At 44.5% G+C, this 23,331-nt stretch overlaps 2 protein-coding genes across 2 annotated transcripts in view; one reads left to right on the forward strand and one right to left on the reverse strand.

Moving 5' to 3' along the window:
* Positions 1–11,703, forward strand: part of IGHMBP2 (immunoglobulin mu DNA binding protein 2) — a 33,168-nt gene extending 21,465 nt beyond the window's left edge. The window contains exons 13-15 of the mRNA XM_072118532.1: positions 2,145–2,966; positions 4,330–4,511; positions 11,492–11,703. Of these exons, the coding sequence (XP_071974633.1) occupies positions 2,145–2,966; positions 4,330–4,511; positions 11,492–11,680 (1,193 nt within the window). The 3' untranslated portion in view covers positions 11,681–11,703. The remainder of the gene's footprint in view (positions 1–2,144; positions 2,967–4,329; positions 4,512–11,491) is intronic.
* Positions 11,704–19,610: 7,907 nt separating this feature from the next.
* The window catches only part of SYT12 (synaptotagmin 12), a 67,807-nt gene continuing 64,086 nt past the window's right edge, over positions 19,611–23,331 (reverse strand). The window contains exon 8 of the mRNA XM_072118534.1: positions 19,611–22,460. Within this exon, the coding sequence (XP_071974635.1) occupies positions 22,287–22,460 (174 nt within the window). The 3' untranslated portion in view covers positions 19,611–22,286. The remainder of the gene's footprint in view (positions 22,461–23,331) is intronic.

Genomic DNA, 23,331 nt, shown 5'->3' on the forward strand with positions numbered 1-23,331 from the left:
GGGGAGCGGCCTACAATATGGAGCTTGTATTATTATGCTAGCAATGATATTAATGGAGGTTTTCATGTGGTTGCCATGACTACAGGTCTATTTGGCCTCCGTTCATTAGTATATTCTGCATTCTGTATTTTTACACCTACGCGGTTATTAAATATAGCAGATGTAACGTGGAGTAGATGAGACGTACAGATATAACATATAGACATAGACCTCCAGTGATAGCGGCATATGGGGAGCTTTATTTTTAGGTTTTTTATTTTAAGGTCTGATGTCGGCAGTTCAGGCTTTGCCTCCTCCTCATTTAAAGGGCATCTTCCACCAGGAGAAAGGATTGTATGCAAATGAGCCTGAGGGGCTCCAGGCTCCATTGGTATTAGTGGAGGCTAGAGCCCTTCAGGATCATTTGCATACAGTCTTTCATGCTGACTGTACGCACAAGTCTTTGGGGGGAAGGGGGGGGGGTATTTGCAGATATCAGAGAGCACATACATTTCTGCACCCATGTGCCTGGTTGTTGGGTATTAAAGGGTTAAAATATAAAGTTATTGCTCTACTCCTTATGATGGTATCAAAGACGAAAAGAACCTCCCCACCTTCTCATAGGCTGAAAATAAAAGATCTCCTCGGCTCCTTGCATCACCATTCGTTTTCCTCCACTGGGTTCAAGCGCAATCTTCGTCCCGTTTCCGTGTCCGTGACGCACTCTTAGTCCTGTGTCAGGAAGTCACGAAAGGATAGTGCAGATTACCAAATTCAAAGGGAAGTAATTTTATTGCCCCGGAAGAAGCCTGAAGAGGGGAAACCTAGGTCGGGCAAGGTGTTTGGCGTTTTTATGTTTTACTATATGCTTAACTTGGCTCTTGTGAGTATATTCAATAAAATTACTAACCTTTCGTGACTTCCTGACACAGCACTAAGAGTGCATCACGGAAACGGGACGAAGATTGCGCTTGAGCCCAGTGGAGGAAGACGAATGGTGATGCAAGGAGCCGAGGAGATCTTTTATTTTCAGCCTATGAGAAGTTGGTGAGGTTCTTTTCGTCTTTGATACCATCGTAAGGAGTAGAGCACTAACTTTATATTTTGGACTTGGACTATGCCGTGTTAGTGGCTCCTCCTTTTTTCCGGATATCGCCGTTTTGTTGATTAAAGGGTTAAGGCTGGATTGTAATTCCACCGCGGTGGCCTGCAGTAGATTGAGCTTTGCTCCTCTGTGCACAGCAGTTAAGAAAAGCCTCTTTTACAGATGAAATCAGAGAGTAGAGCGTCTTGTAATCCTCCCTGGTACCGGAGACTGCCAGCAGCTGGCTATCAGGTGGCGCACGCCCAGCGTCTTTCATGCTCGTTAGACTTTTAATTATAAATCTAGATATTAATATGTATCCCGATGGCGCTTACAATTGGATTCCGCGTTGTGACTGTCAAATGAAAGAATTTTTAAAAAAAAACAGTTTTCATCTATCTTGACATCCACACACATATACCTGTGACAGGATGACCACTTTGTGTCGCATGTAATGGGGGATGACCACTTGCTGTCGCTTGTTGTGACTGGGATGACCACTTTTTCACTATTTTTCACTAAAGACAGGTTACAAAAGCCCATCACACCTGCAAATCTGCCTTTTCTAAGCATGTGCATTACAATATACTTTTGTGTTATAACTTACCTTGTACCCTGACAGAATCCTCTGTGTAGTCCCAGGGGTTGAGCTTTGGTTTGGATGCATTTCCAAAAACAGCATGTGACTTGTCTGTGCTGTAGACTGCTCAGCTCTTGGCCCCCACCTTTGTGCTCCTCTGTGAAGGAGGAGGAGGGCGGAGCAGTACACAAAGGGGCTGAGAGCTGAGGAGTCTACAACAGTGTGACAAGTCACATGTTGTTTTTTTTTTAAATGCATCCAAACCAAAGCCCAACCCCTGGGACTACACAGAGGATTCTGTCAGGGTGCAGAACTATGTAGAAACTGTAAACATTTACTTTTAAAGAAGACCCCTCAGGTCCCCTGACATGTCTATTTTGGATAAATTAACCACTTGGTGTCAGTATTATCTCTGAACCCTTACTGGTGCCATATTTGTCCTCTCCTGAACGATGTCCTCAGAATAATACCATTTTCATGGGATCTTCTTCTTCTTCTTAGGTGAAGTAGGGTTCTTGGCCGAAGAAAGAAGAATAAACGTAGCCGTCACCCGCGCCCGACGCCACGTGGCCGTCATTTGTGACACCCATACCGTCGGGAACAACAAATTTCTCAAAAACTTGGTGACCTACTTCACTGAACATGGAGAAGTCCGGACCGCTTTTGAGTACCTTGATGATATCATCCCGGAGAAGTATTCCCATGACGCGGAGAATTCTGGAAAGGTGGAGGCAACTGTTAAAAAAGAGAGTAACGCTAAGTCAAAAAAGACCGAAACTCTAAAAACAAGTAACCAAAGGTCCAGCAGTTCTGCAGGAAGTCATCCGAAAGTAAAGGGCAAGGCAAAGGGGGCAGACTCTACCGGGAATCTGAAGAAGGGTATGAACTTGGAGGTCGAAGCAGAAGACCCTTCTTCCAATAAGGACAACCTACGGAAGACGATTAGGGAGTTTTTGGAAGATAATAATAAGACTCAGCTAACGTTCCCTTCCACGCTTACATCACATGATCGATTACTGGTCCACCAGATAGCAGAGGAATGCGGACTCCAGCATGTAAGCACCGGAGAGGGCACAAATAGATGTATTTCTCTCACCAAAACCAAAGCAATTTCTGCTGTTCCCGAATCTCAGACAATAGATGACTCCGATATTCAGAAGCATTTACCATCTCCGACAGCGGAGAAAGCAGTAAAGCAGAAAGAGGTGAGCGGAGGGGTCTCCTCCAGCAACGCGGATCTGAAGCTCTTACATATGGAGAGGATGGAGAGGGAGAGAGCAAAGCTGGGGGAGAAGAAGAAGAAGGAGAAAACCCTATCCAAAAGTAGGTTACTTTTTATTCTGATGTTCTAGAAATGGGTGATATTTATAGTCATCACCTTAAAAGCATCTGCAGTTTTTATAAAATTCGAAGTTAAAGAAAATCTTCCATGAAAATCCATCATGATAAACCAGGGACACTTATTCGTAGATCCGGGCACCATGACTGTGGTAATCTTCTTATATTTGTTCCTTCTAAAATCAGCTTTTAAAATTATTCAAAATGAGTCTAAAGGGCTCCGGGGGCGTTACCAGAGCCCCTGATTGCTGCAGATTCACAAGCTGTAACAATGAGCTGAACTTTTCTCACCTTAATCCTGCTCTTACTCTCCCTGTGTAATCTAGCAGCATCAGGAAGTGTGAGGGAAGGGGAGACCTGTCCTGCTCATTGTAACAGCCTGTGACTCTACAGCACTGAGGGGCTCTGGAAACACCCCCTACATTGCTTCACATGAGCAACATTTTAAAAGTTCATTTAAGAAGGATGGGGGCCATGGATAACAAATATCATTATTGCCGTCATGGCGCCTGGATCTTTGAGCGTTGTTTATCATGCTTAATTTTGACGGTAGATTTCCTTTTAAAGAAATTATCTCCTTTTTTTCTACATTCATAAAGCCCTTTCATAAGCCTTTTTTTTTTTCCTTTCTTTTTTTTTTTAAACACATTGGTACCGCAGCCAATTTCCACTTCCCCACCTGCCAAGAGCCCAAGCACTTTAGTTTTACATTCTAATTGATGAGGACTTGTTTTTTGCAAGATAAGTTACCTTTTTTTTTTTTTTTTTTAAGCTACTATTTAAAAATGTCAGCATCCAATGTATTGTGTAAATATATATTACTCCATTGAAAGGATGAAAAACCTTTAAACAAACACCTGTAACCTTTTTGTATGAAAGCTTTTGTGGAGTGAGCTCTATTATTATTGGTGCCAAAAGGGGTACAAACAACATTTTGTTCACTTTTTATTAATTTTTTTTTTTTCTTTGTGAGCACCCAAAACGGTAATTAAAGGGGTTTTCCCACAAACAAAAGTTAGGCCCTACCCACTTACTGATCACTGGGGGTCTCCAGAATTTTCTGGCATGTAAAGGGGATGTAAAGTAATAAAACTTTTACTATCACTCTAGTAGCTTCATAACTGGGGCCCCCAACCCACACCCCAGTTGTGGTGTGTCTCCTGACATCATCGGAAATGCTCCGGTAAGCCCCCCAGCCAACTGGTTGTCATAGAGTTAAGAAGATGAGTAATCTCTAATTTTTGGTTTTGCCTGACCCCCATTACATTACCTAGGACTCCCTTCCATATTGAGGATCGGTGGGGATCCCTGCATCAGTCTTTTTATGTAAATTTTTGTTTCGTAACAGGCAAAAATAACATAAAGCCAGAAGAAAACCAGGAGACGGACAATTTCGATGCCATTATCGCGGCGGCGGTGAAGGCTAACAACACGTGTGGTTTCGCTAAATGCAAGTCCAGCGTCACAATGATGGGCGATTTCTGCATACACTGCAATAAGCGCTACTGCCTCAGCCACAATATTCCCGAGGTAAGTAACGCCGCGTTATATGTAGGCCTCCCACAGTACATTAACCAGAGCCATTCGCTTGGAGAGATCCATCAGGTCCCTAATGGCACCGCTCGTTCCAATAGATCTCCCTGATGTCCCTAGACGCCACTAACAATTTAAGTCTTCGAGGGGAATTAGTTCTTGGAGTTAACATTATCCTCAGTCACAACCGCTTCCGATATATCTTTATTTTCCTTGGCAGGCTTATTGTGTTTGTACGAGGTTTAGAGAACCTGTCACTTTGTGAGCTCGTAACGGAGAGGTGGGCACAGTTCCAGAAATGTTCAGCTCTCACATTTATCCTCTATAGCCAACTGACGAGCTCGGCTCTATTTTTTGCACTCCTATAGATGAAATTTGGATATTAAATCAAATTTGGGACAAAATTTTGTATGGTCTCCATGGTAACAGACTACAAATCCTGTGTAGTCTGATCCCGCTGTCTCGCTCCCTACTTCTGCTAATATACCAGCTGTGTAAAGAAGGTGGAATGGAAGTAACACAAGAGCGGGATCAGACTACATAGGACATGTAGTCTGTTAACATGGAAATGCATCACTCTGCAGAGCAGCTGTATGCACAAAACGGAAGGAAATGTTTAATTATCTCAATCTCGATGTCGAGAAGAGGGGAGATATCGGTATAAATCGATATCCAGTTGAGTTGGTAGATGTCCAGTCATATGACTTGTTTAAATGCTTGCAGTCTTTAAAGGGAACCTGTCATCAGCAATTGGCTTAATAAACCACTTCCAGAATATTCTCAAGCAGTGTAACACCTTCTAGTTTGTTTCTTTCATGACCCAGTGAGGAGGCATCATCCAAAAAATCCACTTTGAAGTGAGAAGTAAACTGGTTGTATAAGGTCAAGGAGGTGGAGAGTTTAACACTGAAGTCAGGGGGATCTCTGAACACCTCCTCCTCTGTGATTGACACCAGGCATTGGACTACGGGACTAATTACAGTGAAGGGGATTTTCTGAGGAAGAGAGAGCTTGACTTCAGTGTTAAACTCTCCACCTCCTTGACTTTATATCTCACTTAAAAGTTGTGTTTTCTGGATGATGCCACCACACCAGGCCATAAAAAAAACACAATCTGGAATGTTTTTAGCTGCTTGGCAACATACTGGTAGCAGTTTATTAGGTCATTTTCGGATGACAGGTTCCCTTTAAAACCGCAGCTGTTCTTAGTAAACCATACAATGTTCTGCCCTTTTTTTTTAGCACCTACTAACCAAATGTACTGTATGTATGTTGAAAGAATGAGAAAATACATAAAGTATAACTGCAGGGTCTGACTACACAGGGTTTGTTTGTAGTCTGTTGCCCCGGCAACTCTTCAGTATAAACAAATTGAATTGTATAAACAAAAAGATTGTTGTGATTTTGTTTTGTTTTTTTAACAAAGAAAATCTACACCTGCTTTATTTTTCAGTTTCGATGATAATATGTTGTGAAGGTGGCGTATTCCTTTTTTCGCGTAATCATAAGATGAGATTATTTGGGGACGCTATAACAATGTAGTGTAACCCACACCTTCACCCTAAGTGATTATGATCATTCTAGTAGGGGAATCTTATAGATCAGTGGTGGCGAACCTATGGCACTGGTGCCAGAGATGGCAATCGAAGGCATCTCTGTGGGCACACGCAGAGTTTGCCAGGCATCTTCAGGCAGTCCAAGTAGTGCCATGCTATTTTAAAGTGACCCATCCTGTGCTGCCTGGTCCTGTCCGAAGAGTGAAAAGGTGTGGACAGGGTCGGATTGGAGCTCAAAGATTCTGGTGGCAATAAGTTTGTTACTGCCTAAATTGCCGTGTTGGCACTTTGGGAAAAGCTAGTGGTTTTTAGGTCTCATTTTGGGCACTCGATCTTTAAATGGTTCGCCATCACTGGTATAAATCCTGGCTGGTCGCATGAATCTGCAGACATCATTAGGAAGCATGGGCACATGTTTTCTCATTAGCAGATCAATGTAGTGGTGTGTCCAGGAAGGAGTTAAAAGTCCCAGTTTGCTTGTATTCCCAGTTGAGTGATAGATGCCGAATCATGCGACTTGTATAAATGCCCGCAGGCTCCGAAAGAGCAGCTGTTCCTAGCGTCGTCCTGCGGGAATCCTAATGAGACCGTGTTTAGCGGATAACCAACTAATACTACATTAACAATGCAAACCAATAGCACTCAATTGGGTTTCCCAGTGATTCATTTATTATAGTAATGTGGTTCCTATTTCCCCGAAATCACTGTTGTGGTGGATTTAATAATCCTGCTGAAAGGTCAGTACATTACACAGTTCTGCGCCTCGGTTATTTATGGCGAGGGAAGAAACGGGACACTGCTGTGTGATTGCCAGGATAGCCTTTACTTTCCGTGGATACATAAAGGGACAGGTAACCTACATTGTGCCGTCTATGCATTGTATTGTTCCGGCTTATAAGCCATATGGGGGCAGGTCTCTGGGTGACAAAAATCTGAAGGTGCCCATACACATAAGAGCAAAGTTGGCCAAACTTTAATATCAATTCTGGTAGCTCCACATTGTCTTCCAGTCATTCTGGATTAGGTTGGTATTTAGCCCCAGGAGATGCCATGTGTACTGATTTTCTCAGATTTTGGCAGATTAAATGGGGTGCAGTAGAAGATCAGGAAGCTCTCTGCACCCTGCTCCACCATTAACACTTTGATCCCTACAATTGGTTGTTTGGTGCAGATCAGGGGGCCTGCAGAGTCATTGGCTCCATTTTCTAATTGTCAATCACTTGGCCGAGTGGTGACCCTCCTCAGTCGCCAGTGACTGGGCCAAGTGGTGACCCTCCTCAGTCGCCAGTTACTGGGCCGAGTGGTGACCCTGCTCAGTCACTGGTTACTGGGCCAAGTGGTGACCCTCCTCAGTCATCGGTCACTTGGCCTAGTGGTGACCCTCGTCAGTCTCCAGTGACTGGGCCGAGTGGTGACCCTCGTCAGTCTCCAGTGACTGGGCCGAGTGGTGACCCTCGTCAGTCTCCAGTGACTGGGCCGAGTGGTGACCCTCGTCAGTCTCCAGTGACTGGGCCGAGTGGTGACCCTCGTCAGTCTCCAGTGACTGGGCCGAGTGGTGACCCTCGTCAGTCTCCAGTGACTGGGCCGAGTGGTGACCCTCGTCAGTCTCCAGTGACTGGGCCGAGTGGTGACCCTCGTCAGTCTCCAGTGACTGGGCCGAGTGGTGACCCTCGTCAGTCTCCAGTGACTGGGCCGAGTGGTGACCCTCGTCAGTCTCCAGTGACTGGGCCGAGTGGTGACCCTCGTCAGTCTCCAGTGACTGGGCCGAGTGGTGACCCTCGTCAGTCTCCAGTGACTGGGCCGAGTGGGGACCCTCGTCAGTCGCCAGTGACTGGGCCGAGTGGGGACCCTCGTCAGTCGCCAGTGACTGGGCCGAGTGGGGACCCTCGTCAGTCGCCAGTGACTGGGCCGAGTGGGGACCCTCGTCAGTCGCCAGTGACTGGGCCGAGTGGGGACCCTCGTCAGTCGCCAGTGACTGGGCCGAGTGGGGACCCTCGTCAGTCGCCAGTGACTGGGCCGAGTGGGGACCCTCGTCAGTCGCCAGTGACTGGGCCGAGTGGGGACCCTCGTCAGTCGCCAGTGACTGGGCCGAGCGGTGACCCTCGTCGGTCGCCAGTGACTGGGCCGAGCGGGGACCCTCGTCGGTCGCCAGTGACTGGGCCGAGCGGTGACCCTCGTCGGTCGCCAGTGACTGGGCCGAGCGGTGACCCTCGTCGGTCGCCAGTGACTGGGCCGAGCGGTGACCCTCGTCGGTCGCCAGTGACTGGGCCGAGCGGTGACCCTCGTCGGTCGCCAGTGACTGGGCCGAGCGGTGACCCTCGTCGGTCGCCAGTGACTGGGCCGAGCGGTGACCCTCGTCGGTCGCCAGTGACTGGGCCGAGCGGTGACCCTCGTCGGTCGCCAGTGACTGGGCCGAGCGGTGACCCTCGTCGGTCGCCAGTGACTGGGCCGAGCGGTGACCCTCGTCGGTCGCCAGTGACTGGGCCGAGCGGTGACCCTCGTCGGTCGCCAGTGACTGGGCCGAGCGGTGACCCTCGTCGGTCGCCAGTGACTGGGCCGAGCGGTGACCCTCGTCGGTCGCCAGTGACTGGGCCGAGCGGTGACCCTCGTCGGTCGCCAGTGACTGGGCCGAGCGGTGACCCTCGTCGGTCGCCAGTGACTGGGCCGAGCGGTGACCCTCGTCGGTCGCCAGTGACTGGGCCGAGCGGTGACCCTCGTCGGTCGCCAGTGACTGGGCCGAGCGGTGACCCTCGTCGGTCGCCAGTGACTGGGCCGAGCGGTGACCCTCGTCGGTCGCCAGTGACTGGGCCGAGCGGTGACCCTCGTCGGTCGCCAGTGACTGGGCCGAGCGGTGACCCTCGTCGGTCGCCAGTGACTGGGCCGAGCGGTGACCCTCGTCGGTCGCCAGTGACTGGGCCGAGCGGTGACCCTCGTCGGTCGCCAGTGACTGGGCCGAGCGGTGACCCTCGTCGGTCGCCAGTGACTGGGCCGAGCGGTGACCCTCGTCGGTCGCCAGTGACTGGGCCGAGCGGTGACCCATTGGTCACTTGGCCAGTCATTGAGGCTTGGCACTTGGGGGTAGCGTTCAGCAGGCACCTTGGTAGTATGTGCTATTTTACAATATTCTTTTTCCTCTGAAAAACTCCATTAAAACTCTGCCTTCCTGACTGATAAAGTAGTCTAGGACTTGATTGACATGGGGCGGCTCTGCAGCCTTCTGTGAGCATGTCCTCTTCCATACATTCTTTTTCTCAGAGAACGCGATCTAGCGAGAGCTTCATTCATCACGTCATCCATTAGATTAGTCTCCCGCCGGCTTGTGTGTTCCAGATACTATCTGAAAGGGAATTATGAGGTCGCTACATTGCTAGCGTGCCATGTGGGGACAGAGGTAGCCGGAGCAAGCCTTGTCTGATGCTGTCACACGTTACGATCTACGTGAAACCAAACAAACGCTGCAGAATGTTCATGTTCTGGAAGAGAGCCAGACACAAGGATAACTCAGCGGATACTCAATGCCGGCAGCATAGCCCATCAGTTATGTGTAAGTCATATACACGACTGCTGTAGTCACGACTTGTCTTCTCCGGATGATATCTCCACCTCATAGAATGTAAAGGGCAGCCAAATAATAGTACGTTTCAAACAAGATGTATAAAGGGGCTGCCAAGTATCCGGTCCTGTCTGGGATGACCTGCGCTTTTCATGGGATATTAATGGTAAAAGTAGGTATTTATTACATATTCACAAGATATGTCTCAAGTACATGAGGATGTGGGCCCCACATATGAAACCCATCACTTGAGGATGGAGGTCTATTTACCCCTTTCCTGCGTCCAGAGTGAGCGGAGAAAGTTTACCGCGCATGCGTATCCCCCCTTCGTTGAAGTCTATGGGAGTGAGAAAGTAGCTTAGTCCATGCGTGGAAAGGGTGGGACATTCATATATCCAGTGGGTAGGTCTTAAATAGACGTGAGCGGACCCAATGTTTCGGGGTGGGATTCAACCGCGCGGCCTCCCGCATTGGAGGCCAAACAGCCAATTTGGTTGTTAGTTGCTAGCCATGGCTATGAGGTGTCCCTTTGGCTAATCATAGCTACGGCTAGCAGCTAGAGGCGTCTGTTTGCCGTGTTGGCTATTTGGTCATTAATATTTCCGGGTAGCTGAAGGAGAATTTTGGGCCCGCTCATCTCTAGTTTTAAATACTAAACATACCCCCTTAAATGGTAAAATACTAGTCACATTTAACTTCAAACCCACATAATTCATGGCGTCCGCCTGAAATCGCTCTTGAAATATTTTGTTTCCGTCAATGCAAATCATGTGTCACTACATTTTTTTGTTTGCCGGTGCAGTATAATTAAATTTCTGCAGAGAATTTTTTTTTTTTAATAAATGAAAAGTCTTTTTATTATGAAATATTGTAACATTTCAGATGAATCTACGGATAGTGACAAAGTAATATCCGAGCCATTCAGTGGTTTATTATTGTCATTATGAGAAATCGGCGAGAGCTGCTCATTCGCATTCAGAACACGTCCACATGGTGGAGCAGGCCGGATTTCGGCGCCGTATATCACGCTCCGAGCAGCGCTAGCATTGGTGTTCAGAAGAAACACAAAGAAAAAGCAACTTTGCTATCTGGATGGCTTAATGGGATGCCTGGCTTATCATAACCTTGTGGACTGTAGACCATGTCAACAGGACATTGAGCTTGTAGGGTATTCATAACATAGGGTGATGTTTAAGGGGCCACAGCCTATAAGGTAGTAACTTCCTATACGCCACTAAATGATTATAGGATATTAGGAACTGGGATAGGGTTGAAATTGTAGTGGTTTCAGGAGGAATCTTGACGAAGAACGCTAAGAAACCACCAGTTACACTAACATACTACTTCTATTGTAACTTGTTACTTAGGCTAGCCATTCCCCTTCGGTAGATTTTACTCTCAACCCTCACTGCATATGGGATACTGCATGGGTTAATGAGATAAAGGAGCTGGAACATATCTCTAGTAGTGGCTCATCTCCAACATTCACAAGGTTCCCCATTCCGTAGAACATTTCAGTGGTTGGGTTGGACCCCCAGTGATCTGAAACTTTTAACCGTTCCTTGAATTTGACAACCCCTTGACTACTTCATCATAAAACCATTGGATAGCAGATGCTGAAAATAGTTTATATGAATGTTGGGTTCAGCATTGGCCATTTTTGGCCTCCTGACCCAGATATGGTCAATCATAGCCATGGCTAGTTGCTATGGGTGTCAATTTCCCAGATTAGCTGTTTGGCCAACTATCTGGCTAAATGTCCGGGTCTGGTGGCCAAAACCGAATGTCGACCCAACCATCTCTACTTAGAATGACTTCCTCCTATTCCCAATTTTCAAAAAGCTGATAAATGTCCTCCACTCTTCTAGATTCATGGCTGTGGTGACAAAGCCAAAGCAGAAGCAAGAAGAAGGATCAGTCGGGAAGGAGTGCTCTATCCAGGGAGTGGCCACAAAGACCGCTCATTGGACCCAACCAAGAAAGCCCATCTACAGAGAAGACTAGACAAAAAAATCAATGAACTATCAAACCAAAGAAAAACCAAGAAGGAAAAGTAAATTATTGTATACAATTAAAGTTCAATGAGTTTAAAAAGTTCTTGTCAAGATTGTCGTCCATTGCCTTATGACTCGGGAAGAAGGTGAGCTCCATACAATATGGTGCTATAGGTTATGCATCTTGATGCACACATTTTGTGGTCTCCCTACCCATTGACACCCAACATTGTCTCCTTAAAGGAGTGTGCCAGGGCTGTGGTGTCGGTAAGCCAAACTTCCAGCTCTGACTCCAACTCCTCAATTTCCCTAACGTCAAGTTCGACTCCATCTTTACTAAAATGGTTGTAGACTTCGACTCCACAGTCCTGTTATCCTGGTCACTCTAGCAGTGCTAAGATAAATGCATATATTCCTTCCCAGTACCTTGTTCCTCTGATCTGAGGAGCTTCACTATTGAGCATGTACATAAAGTGCAGCACACATTCATCCAAACTAAAAGCCTATAAAGGAGGCACAACCCACAGCCGATTGACCACATCCGACTTGTCAAGCCACCCCGCTTACCTTTAAAGTATATTGAGTTCTTCCATAAGTCATGGAAGTGTTTATGAGTGCCAAATGCCAGATAGTGGAGAGTTCAGCTGAGAAGTCCTCACTGCTCCCTGGTCCTCTTCTGCTACTCCACTCCACAGGAGCAGGAGAGGACCATGGAGTGATAAGTACTTGTCAGCTGTACTGTACTGCTCCCTGATCCTCTACCTTTTCTACCTATCTGCTCTGGTTCCTGATGCTGGTGCATACTACCAACCCGAGAAACACGGATAAGAGAACGAGAGAGGAGAGCCAGGAAAAAAGAGGATATATTTATTTTCTGTCTGCTCTGGGGGTCTCTGGTATTATTGTCTACTGTGGGCGTCTCTTTATTATTATACAGCAGTTGTCTGCTCTTTGTCTCCAGTACTATTATTACCTACTCTGGGGTCTCCAGTACTATTATTACCTACTCTGGGGTCTCCAGTACTATTATTATCTACTCTGGGGTCTCCACTACTATTATTATCTACTCTGGGGTCTCCACTACTATTATTATCTACTCTGTGGTCTCCACTACTATTTTTATCTACTCTGGGTCTCCAGTAATATTATTACTACTCTGGGGTCTCCACTACTATTATTATCTACTCTGGGGTCTCCACTACTATTATTATCTACTCTGGGGTCTCCACTACTATTTTTTATCTACTCTGGGTCTCCAGTAATATTATTACTACTCTGGGGTCTCCACTACTATTATTATCTACTCTGGGGTCTCCACTACTATTATTATCTACTCTGGGGTCTCCACTACTATTATTATCTACTCTGGGGTCTCCACTGCTATTATTATCTACTCTGGGGTCTCCACTGCTATTATTATTTGCTCTGGGGTCTCCACTACTATTATTATTTGCTCTGGGGTCTCCACTGCTATTATTATCTACTCTGGGGTCTCCACTACTATTATTATCTACTCTGGGGTCTCCACTACTATTATTATCTACTCTGGGGTCTCCACTACTATTATTATCTACTCTGGGGTCTCCACTGCTATTATTATCTACTCTGGGGTCTCCACTGCTATTATTATCTACTCTGGGGTCTCCACTGCTATTATTATCTACTCTGGGGTCTCCACTGCTATTATTATCTACTCTGGGGTCTCCACTACTATTATTATTTGCTCTGGGGTCTCCACTACTATTATTATCTACTCTGGGGTCTCCACTGCTATTATTATCTACTCTGGGGTCTCCACTGCTATTATTATCTACTCTGGGGTCTCCACTACTATTATTATCTACTCTGGGGTCTCCACTACTATTATTATCTACTCTGGGGTCTCCACTGCTATTATTATCTACTCTGGGGTCTCCACTACTATTTTTATCTACTCTGGGTCTCCAGTAATATTATTACTACTCTGGGGTCTCCACTACTATTATTATCTACTCTGGGGTCTCCACTACTATTATTATCTACTCTGAATACAGTATTTGGTATATGGGGTGGTATTTATTGCTGTATTGCGGTTTTTATAATTTCTGGGGTGGCATTTTGTGTTGCACTGTGGTTATTGGTACATCTAGGGTGCTGGCTACTGATGTGCTCCTCTTAAAATTGAACAGTATGGTAAAAAAAGATCAGAAGAGATATAGATAGAACTGGAATGGAGCAAATATTTACAGGACTCCACAAAAATAGTCACTGACTCCACAGCCCTGGAGTGTAAAATGCAGTAGGGGACTTGGGACCTCTCCTAAAGGCAATGTTTAACTGGTCCCCAATAACCTCACAATATCAGTAACTTTTGATTTCTATGAATATCATATATGTCTTGGCTGTAAGGTTTCTTCACCTATTATAAATATACATTCATCTCCGCTAGCAGCTCCCAATGAAAAACTAGTACTAGTCACTATCAAAGATATTTTCTTGGGGACCAGAAACCAGAAACAACCCATAGGCACAGTCTGCAGCGGCTCCGGGGCTTCCTGTGTTCTAGACCTATCACCTACCTGTTTGTGTGAGGTTATTTCCTCTGTTTTTTGGAGTTTCTCCTCCAGATTCCTTGTTGGTCTTGACTCTTTTCTTGAAACGTTAAAGATTCTACCATCATTAAGATCAAACCTTGACCCCTGCATCCAGCCAGAGCGTTCCCTCCACGACAAGCCGGAGCGTTCTCCCGCAGTCAGCCGGGGCGTTCCCTCCGCAACAATCCGGGGCGTTTCCCCGCAGCCAGCCAGAGTGGCCTCCAATAGCCCACCGCTGTCCCCCCTCTACAGCCAGCCCCCACAGCTGCACGCAGCTCCTCTCTGATGTATGTCCCACTGTTGAAAATGTAAGCATGTAAGACATTTACTCGCCTTTCCCGGCTCCCCCAAAGCAGCAGCAACAACAGCCGTGATGGCGGCGTGTGCAGCCGCCACACAGGAGTAAAGGAGAACTCGGCGCCGGCACTGGGCATACCCGCGCAAGTGTCAGGGCCCAGAGCTGCTGGGGGAAGGGATGGCTTTAGCACTGCGCATATCTGGGCAAGTGTCAGGGTCCAGAGCTGCTGGGGGGGGGGGGGGGGGGTGACTTCAGCACTGGGCATACCTGGGCAAGTGTCAGGGCCCAGAGCTGCTGGGAAGAGGGGGGGGGGGGGGCGCCAGCACTGGGCATACCTGGGCAAGTGTCAGGGTCCAGAGCTGCTGGGGGGGGGGGGGTGACTTCAGCACTGGGCATACCTGGGCAAGTGTCAGGGCCCAGAGCTGCTGGGAAGAGGGGGGGGGGGGGGCGGCGCCAGCACTGGGCATACCTGGGCAAGTGTCAGGGCCCAGAGCTGCTGGGAAGAGGGGGGGGGCGCCAGCACTGGGCATACCTGGGCAAGTGTCAGGGCCCAGAGCTGCTGGGAAGAGGGGGGGGGGGCGCCAGCACTGGGCATACCTGGGCAAGTGTCAGGGCCCAGAGCTCCTGGGAAGGGGGGGGGGGGGGGCGCCAGCACTGGGCATACCTGGGCAAGTGTCAGGGCCCAGAGCTGCTGGGGGGGATGACTTCAGCACTGGGCATACCTGAGCAAGTGTCAGGGCCCAGAGCTCCTGGGAAGGGGGGGGGGGCGCCAGCACTGGGCATACCTGGGCAAGTGTCAGGGCCCAGAGCTGCTGGAGGGGCCCACATAAGGCTGTACATAATGAATCCATGGGGGTGAGGGGCGCTGTATCTAATGAATCCATAGGACACATTATTTCTTTTTGATGTTTTTAATAGAGTTTCATAAAATTTCAAAGAGACTTTTTGTACAGATGAAAATCTTAACAGAAGCTCGTAGTAAATCTTCGTCCTCCCTTTCAACGTTATTGCATTGATGTTACAGAACCGTAACGCGAGCAGATGGGCGCCATTTATACTCGTCGCAGGAACGATACCAAGAAATGGCGTCCATGTCTATGACGTTATAAAGAGGTGAGAAACATTTATGTACAATAATAACCATGGAAAGAATTATTGCTCTTATCTATTTTCCAAAATGGAGTCGTCCACCGATACTTTTACGACAAATACGTAATTTTGTATGGATGAATGTAACGAACAGCGGAGACAGAAACTTTAATGCTGTAATAGAAAATGTTATTCTGGTGGCCATCATACGAAAGGAGGTCACAACACAGATCATAAGGTACATAAGGTAGGTGGCTTTGTACATACGGTAGGTGGCGGTGCACATAAGGTAGGTGGCTTTGTACATACGGTAGGTGGCGGTGCACATAAGGTAGGTGGCTTTGTACATTGAGATACGTTGGCTGATGTTTGCGAAAACTGAACTAGATTTACATGTCTGCTCGGAGATAAGGTAGAGTAGGAATCTGTGGATGACCTTTAACATTACTTGGAGGGGAAAGAATACACATAATAAGGAAAGAAAATTAAAGGGTTTTTCCACTTTTTCCAAAATTGTATACTGGTCTCTGTGGGCGAATGTCCGCTCCCTGGTGCTTGATGTCATGTTCATTCGACACATGTCAATCCGTAGCCTCCAATGTGAAAGCAGAGGTCAGGGGATTGGTCAATAGGTCACGTGCGGAATGAATGTGATGTCATCATGGATGGTCCACCGGGAGCACAAGCTCTGGGTAACCGATGCTCACCCCCAGAATCAGAGACACCCTCCGGAGAGTCAAGGGTATCTTTTTATTCAGTTCCTCCCAAATGCTGCCCATACTGTGGTTCTCTGTAGACTCTGAAATCCCCTTTAAAGAAAATCTTAATCGGATAATTTGGAACTTTAGAATTATCGGGTTCCAAACTAATACCGACCTGTTGTTCCAAAGTAAGACACTCAATGAAAAGCAACAAAGAAGTGGGACAAAAAAAAGTTTTTCATTGGCTTTCATTTTCTGGCTTATCCGACCCATATGCCACTTTGAGCGGGTGGGGGGCACCACATTTACTATAGTCTGTAAAACTGGTGGAGACTTTAACAAAAAACTCTACCAGTTCAGACCGGTGCCTCTAGATATGGGTGCTGGACTTAGGTCTTAATGAATCCCAGTGTCTCCAAGTCTTAACAGTACCTAAAAAATTATGACAGTATCTATGTCCAGATTCAGATAAATTTTGAGTCCATATGGATGGACTCCTGGATTTTCCTGGACTGACTGCAGCTTCTTGAACTCCGCATCCAAGACCTCAAAAATACTTTGTGTTCCAGACTGACTGTAAGTTTACCGACCCATAACTTACCATTGGGTTTAAGTCACCGAACCCATGAGCAGGTTGTACATAGTGTCCTATCTGCAGACAGCATGTTATAGAGCAGGAGGAGCTGAGCAGATTGTACATAGTGTCCTATCTGCAGACAGCATGTTATAGAGCAGGAGGAGCTGAGCAGATTGTACATAGTGTCCTATCTGCAGACAGCATGTTATAGAGCAGGAGGAGCTGAGCAGATTGAGATATTGTTTTCTGGGAAAATTCAGTCATAGAAAGAGCTGGAAATAAAATGTCTTACTTAGCAGATCTAGAAATCCATCAAAACGTTTTCCTAATTATTCCCAGCATGCATTCCTGACAATGTATTTTTATGTCTATTATTATAGCTGTTGGAATAAATAATTTAGAATTTATTCAAATCAAATATATTTTTCAAAAAATAACGTTTTCGGACAAGTGGGCGGGCCTAGAACACACCGATATGCGTTTTAGATTTCCATTGATCTCGGCTAAAAATTCTATATCCTATACTACACTATAGTGAAAAAACTGCCGAAAGGGATGTAAAATATCTACAGCACTTTGGCCATTTAAAAAAAAATTCTGTTTTTGGTTTTTTTTACAATCTTTTAAAAAATTTTCTCCTTTTTTTATATATATATTTACTTTGAGTAGAAAAAAAATTATATTCTGCATTGAAAATTTTTATATATTTTGTTTCCTACAGTAATATTGTATATATTTCTAATAATTCATGACACATACGTAGTCAAAATACAGATGTCCCGTTGCAGCACACTTGGGTGTGGATAAGGTAAGTGGGCGTGGCTTAGAATGGAGGAGTGGCATACCTTTGGTTTCTGTCTTCAGACCTGTGACTTTTTAAAAAAATAAAATAAAAAAATCTTTGTAGCTTATATAGCACCATCATATTTTTACCATTCTGAACAGCTGTTGCCACCATTTACATTAGTCCCTGTCCCCAATGGGACTTACAGTCTGAAATCCCTATTTACTAAGCTAAATGTTGGCTTCAAGGGGATTTTTCACCACCTTCACTAACCCCAAAACTTTGTGTCCTTGAATAGATTTTTTTTCCCACTGATTTAGGAGCAGTTGGAATTCTTTTTCTAGTCCTTACCATTCCCAAGCAATCGGTCAATATTTTTGTCTCTCTGCTGTCAAATGGGCGGTGCCAGACTGTCTAATCCAACCCATCTGACAGTAGAGGGCTTCATTAGCATTGCTTCGAAATAGATTTAGGTGTATGAAAAGTGTATTGGAGCAGAAGTGCTCTAATTGCTCATGGCAACCAATCAGAGCTCAGCTTTTATCTTATAAACTGCTATGGTAAGTTTTAAATCTGAGCTCTGATTGGTTGCCATGAGCAATTAGAACAGTTCTGCTCCAATACACTTTTGACTCACGTACAACTAGAACAGTTTTGTACTCAGACTCTTTTGATAAATCTCCCCAATATACTAATTTAACCTTCCATTGGAAGTTGGGTGGTCCTAAGCAAAGAGCCTGGCCCCGCCCATCTGGCAGTGAAGGTCCTAAAATTATGACCTGGATTGGTTGAGAACGGTGGCGGCTAGAGAGAAAATTACAACTGAGCTGTAATCAGTAGAGGGGCATGATTTTAAGGATGAAATGGAAATAGGAGGCGTGGCTTGTCAAAAAGAGGGAAGGGCTTAAAGGAGCATTCCAGTCCAAGCTTATTCATGGTGCAGGACCTGAAGGGAGGAGCAGGACTCATGTTCACTGTATACCTAGAGTCCTGCTCCTCTCTTCAGTCCCTGCACATGCTATAATTCAATAAATCCGCTTCCACTGGAGTGTTTCTTTAAGATGCCACACATTTTGTCAAAATTCTGATGCAAATGAAGCCATATAATAAAAAAAAAAATTATACCAGACACTATAAAGAAGCACAAGATGTGTAATAAACAATGCACATGTTTAGACTGGTCTAATTTAGGCCAGACTAAAAGAATTAACAGAATTTTATATGTATTATGTTTATGTCTCCATGTCCATACATCACTAAATAACAGCCATACACCAGTTACAGACAGATTATAAGTATTATATAGTGATTTATGTATAATATACTGTATATTTATATTATTTTAGGAATATATAATGATCACGATCCACTGACCATATCTCCGCCTTATCCAAGGTACAATAAATGCACAGCTATATGAAGAAATCTTGTAGAAAAATATGAATTCTGTGAAAAATACATATGTGCCCCCTTTAAGGAATATGTAATTCAGTTGAATGCTCTTAAAGGGGTTGTCCAGGATTAGAAATATGAGTCTTCTTCTATAGAAACAGCACCTTTACTCGTCTGTGGTTGTGTTTGGTATTGCAGTTTAGTCCCATTCTATTAAACTGCAATACCAGACATGGCCACTAGATAGAAGTGGCGCTATTTTTAGAGAAAAAAATTCTAGACATCCCCTTAAATTTCATTTTTACCAATGCGTATCTGACGCTTATGTGTAAGAAAATACAATTTAATATACTGAGTGAGTAAATTGAAGGAATGAATTAATGTCTTTTTACTATCGCATTGCCTAGAAGATGCCTGTTCTGTTAACCTTACCTTACAATATAAAAATATCAGGACATACTTTGCATGCATATAGCCAACTACAGCTTCTTCATCTACATATATTTACATGTAATTAAATCCAGATGCTTTATGATAGATTCCTAGCCAAGAATTTGCAGGATTAAAAAAAAAAAAAAAAAAAGTGCTTAGTCAGGTGAAATTCTGCTGCCTATCATAACTACCAAATAGGAACAGATGGAAATTAACCAAAAAAAGGTGTATATATTCGGACAATCAATATTTAGGCTGTTACTGTAAAGTTTAGGTCCACTTTTAAACACAATGTTCACTGCTTTATATCTAAATATAGATTTAAAAGGGTCTGTTTTTTTATACATTGCTCCAAATTCCAATCGGAACCATGTGAAATTCTGGTTCCTTGAAGTCTCCACTAGAGGGAGCTCAAGAGATTAGTGCATACTGTATTATTATACAGTTTCATATAAAACTGTTTACAGTCAGCTACTACTATATCCTCTTTTACTGCACATTTATTGTGCATTTTGGACCGTTTTGGGGTCAAAAATACAATGGTAGTGTTTAAAAGCAATTGTGTGGAATTCCTAGTTATAAATTATTCCCTTATTGTAGCACCTTGGGTCCAGGTAAGGACATAGACAACAGATCTGTATGTCTGCATTGATCGAAATTACAAACAGAGCCATATCTAAAATTATGACTGCGTGTAGTCACCACTAGAGGGAGCTCAAGAGATTACTGCATACAGTATTATTATTGAGTTTAATATAAAAAAATGAATGCAGTATACTACTATTATATGCTCTATTAGTGCATATATATTGTGAATCTCAGAGTTTTGGACTCTCTTTTTGGGTCAAAATAACATTGTTGTTTAAAAGCAACTGTGTGGAATTCCTAGTTATAAATTATTCCCTTATTGCAACACTTTGGGTCCTGGTAAGGACATAGACAACAGATCCGCATGTCTGCATTGCTCCAAAATTCCCATCAGAAATTCTGGCTGCTTGTAACCACCCCTAGAGGGAGCTCAAGAGACTACTGCATGTTGTAATAATATTGAATTTAATATAAAAACTGTATGCAGTAAGCTTTTGCTGCAATAATATTGTGAATATCAAAATTTTGGACCTTTTTTGGGTCAAAAATAAGATATTGGTTTTTAATAGCAATTTTGTGGAATTCCCAGTTAAAAATTATTCCCTTATCGTAACAATTTGGGTCCAATGTCTTGGTAAGGACATAGATAACAGATCCAAATTCCAATCAGAGTCATGTGAAATTCTGGCTGCCTAATGTCACCACTAGAGGGAGCTCAAGAGATTACTGCATTCTGTATCATTATTGAGTTTAATATAAAAACCGTATGCAGTCAGCTACTACTATATCCTCTATTAGTGCAAGTATACTGCGATTGTCAGAATTTTGCACCCTTTTTGAGTCAAAAATATTAGTTTCAAAGCAATTTCGTGGATGATCCCCTTTAGAAATTATTCTCTTATTGTAACACCTTGGGTCCGACATCCAGGTAAGGACATAGATAACAGATCCGCGAGTCTGAAAATGTCAACTTCTTGCAATAATTTCCTTTGCAGAACAGATGGTTAGTTCTAAGATATGTGGTAGTCTAGGGTAGTTAAGGGGTTAATGATAGCATTCTTTGTGATTTATGTGAGTGGAGGGCTTTATGGTTTGATGCTTGTTGGTATAGGGCAGCTAAAGAGTTGATGGGTAATATCCCTGTTGGCACACAGTAGTGCGGGTGTTAATAGTACTATTATTCATGGTGGTATAGGACTATGAGGGGGCTATAACAATTTTCTCCAAACAGAAAATTTGAAGCTAATTAAAATACTTTTTAAAAATTTTATATAATTTTTATAATTTTATATAATCGTTTTGACCCGTGAGAAGAAGTAACATGGTGCATTATTCATGCATGGATATGCAAATCTATTTGGTCAGTGCCAGTACATGATTTGCATTGGAGGAAAGCATTTGAAAAATAAAATTAAAAAAAAATTAAAACTAAAGGCAGCTAAAGTGATCTCCTGACATTCCTAGTTTACCACTAGTTTCTGCATTTACTTTTTACTACCCCCACTTTGTAAAACAGACTGGCCCACCTCCGCTTCTCCGGTGGGCCAGTCACACTTTATTATATCTCTGAGGTCCAGTATTAGGATAAAGTGTGACTGGCCCACCGTAGAAGCGGAGGATTCTCCGGTGGGCCAGTCACACTTTATTATATCAGACCATGAAGGGGGCCCCAGGAAATAATTTATTTTGGTGGTGGGCCCAAGGAACCCCAGTCCAACACCTCCACCCGTTTTTGTTTATTGTTTGAACTTACTTGAAAATGGGTTATAAATAATGCAATTGTTGAGATGTGTATCTATTATAGTAGCAGTAAATACATCATTCAGTCATTACATATATTTATGGCTTCTGTTAAGGGTAGTTACTATCCCGTTGGCGGTAATCTCACCCTTTAAGTGTTGTAGTTACCGCTCTGTCCGTAAGATAGCTGTATGTAATAACTGTCGTTAATATTAGATTGTGCAGCAAAGCATATCACGGTTTGGCAATAACGCGTAAAAGCAATAATAATAATAATACACAGTCATTAAATAACCCCCGGAAACCAATTCACAAAACAAATCATGAACGCAGCAGTTCTCGCTTTACTGATCGAAACAGTACGAGAGTCCTAGGAATTTGGAGGTGCCATGCACAATATCTACACCAAACGTTCTGGAGGTTGATATGTTTACCAGTGTAAGTCCAATGCCCCCAAGTCTTGTGTTCGTTGACATATCAGGGCATCCGAAATTCCTAATTTCGCCGTAACTGATGCCACATGGATACGGGTTTTCTTAACGTAGCTAACATTTGGTTCCAGTGAGTCATGCCCATCCCACTAACAGAGGGACCAATGATCACATGTCCAACATTTTCCGCTTTCCCGTCATCGCAGCATTCCGCCACCGTAATCCTCAACGATAGGTCCTGAAATGACAACGAAGAAACTTTAAAGAAGACCCGTGGCCGAGTATGAAATACTGATAATGTTGACTACTAAAAGTTCAAAAAGTCCTGATCTAAAGTGCAACTAATAATCCTAAAATTACCCAAACCTTCAACGGAACCTTTAACGTCAACTTTGAGGGAGTGTCCGAGACTAAGAAAAAATAATGAGGTGGCCGGGGTGGGGGGGGCTGCATAAACAAATAAACATGTACTTACCTCCTTGATCCCACCCATTCTGCCGTCTTTCTGTACCTCTGTTTGTTTACAGGGGCACGTAACCTCTGCTCTTGTAGCTTTCGGCCAGCCGGGGCACACCCACCCAAAACTATTCCCAGCGCTGTGTCAGGTGCTGGGACATGGTGACATGGTGACAGGTGGACGGGAGGGCCCCCCCCCCCCCCCCCGGACCACTTCACTATTTTTTCTTAGTCTTGGACAACCCCTTTAATCTAACCACCCAAAACATCTAATATGGTGTCTACAGGTGTCCTTTTAATGCTCAAGTTCTGCCATATCTTTTATTCCTTTTGAATCTTGTGTTCCTCAAGTCAAGATGAAGAAGAACTAACAGAAGCAGTCATGTCTGTAACGCTTCAACCCAAAATCTCAGCTGTGAGTGACACCCAACAGCCCTACTTCTAAGGAACATCAATGACCGGTGAGGGCCTTGTTTTGGTCGTAAAGAGCTTAACTTTCTTTTACTTTGGCTTTGACTTGAAGAAACTAATTTGTAGAAGATTTTACATTTTGGAGGATGGTGGCAATGCTTGGGCACCTCAAAGACCTTTGGACAACACAGAAGCCCTGTGATCTAACCTGCCAAGACGAGGATCAGTACCTCAGAGTATCG

Source organism: Engystomops pustulosus, chromosome 7 (assembly GCF_040894005.1).
Source record: "Engystomops pustulosus chromosome 7, aEngPut4.maternal, whole genome shotgun sequence".
Taxonomy (NCBI): Eukaryota; Metazoa; Chordata; class Amphibia; order Anura; family Leptodactylidae; genus Engystomops; species Engystomops pustulosus.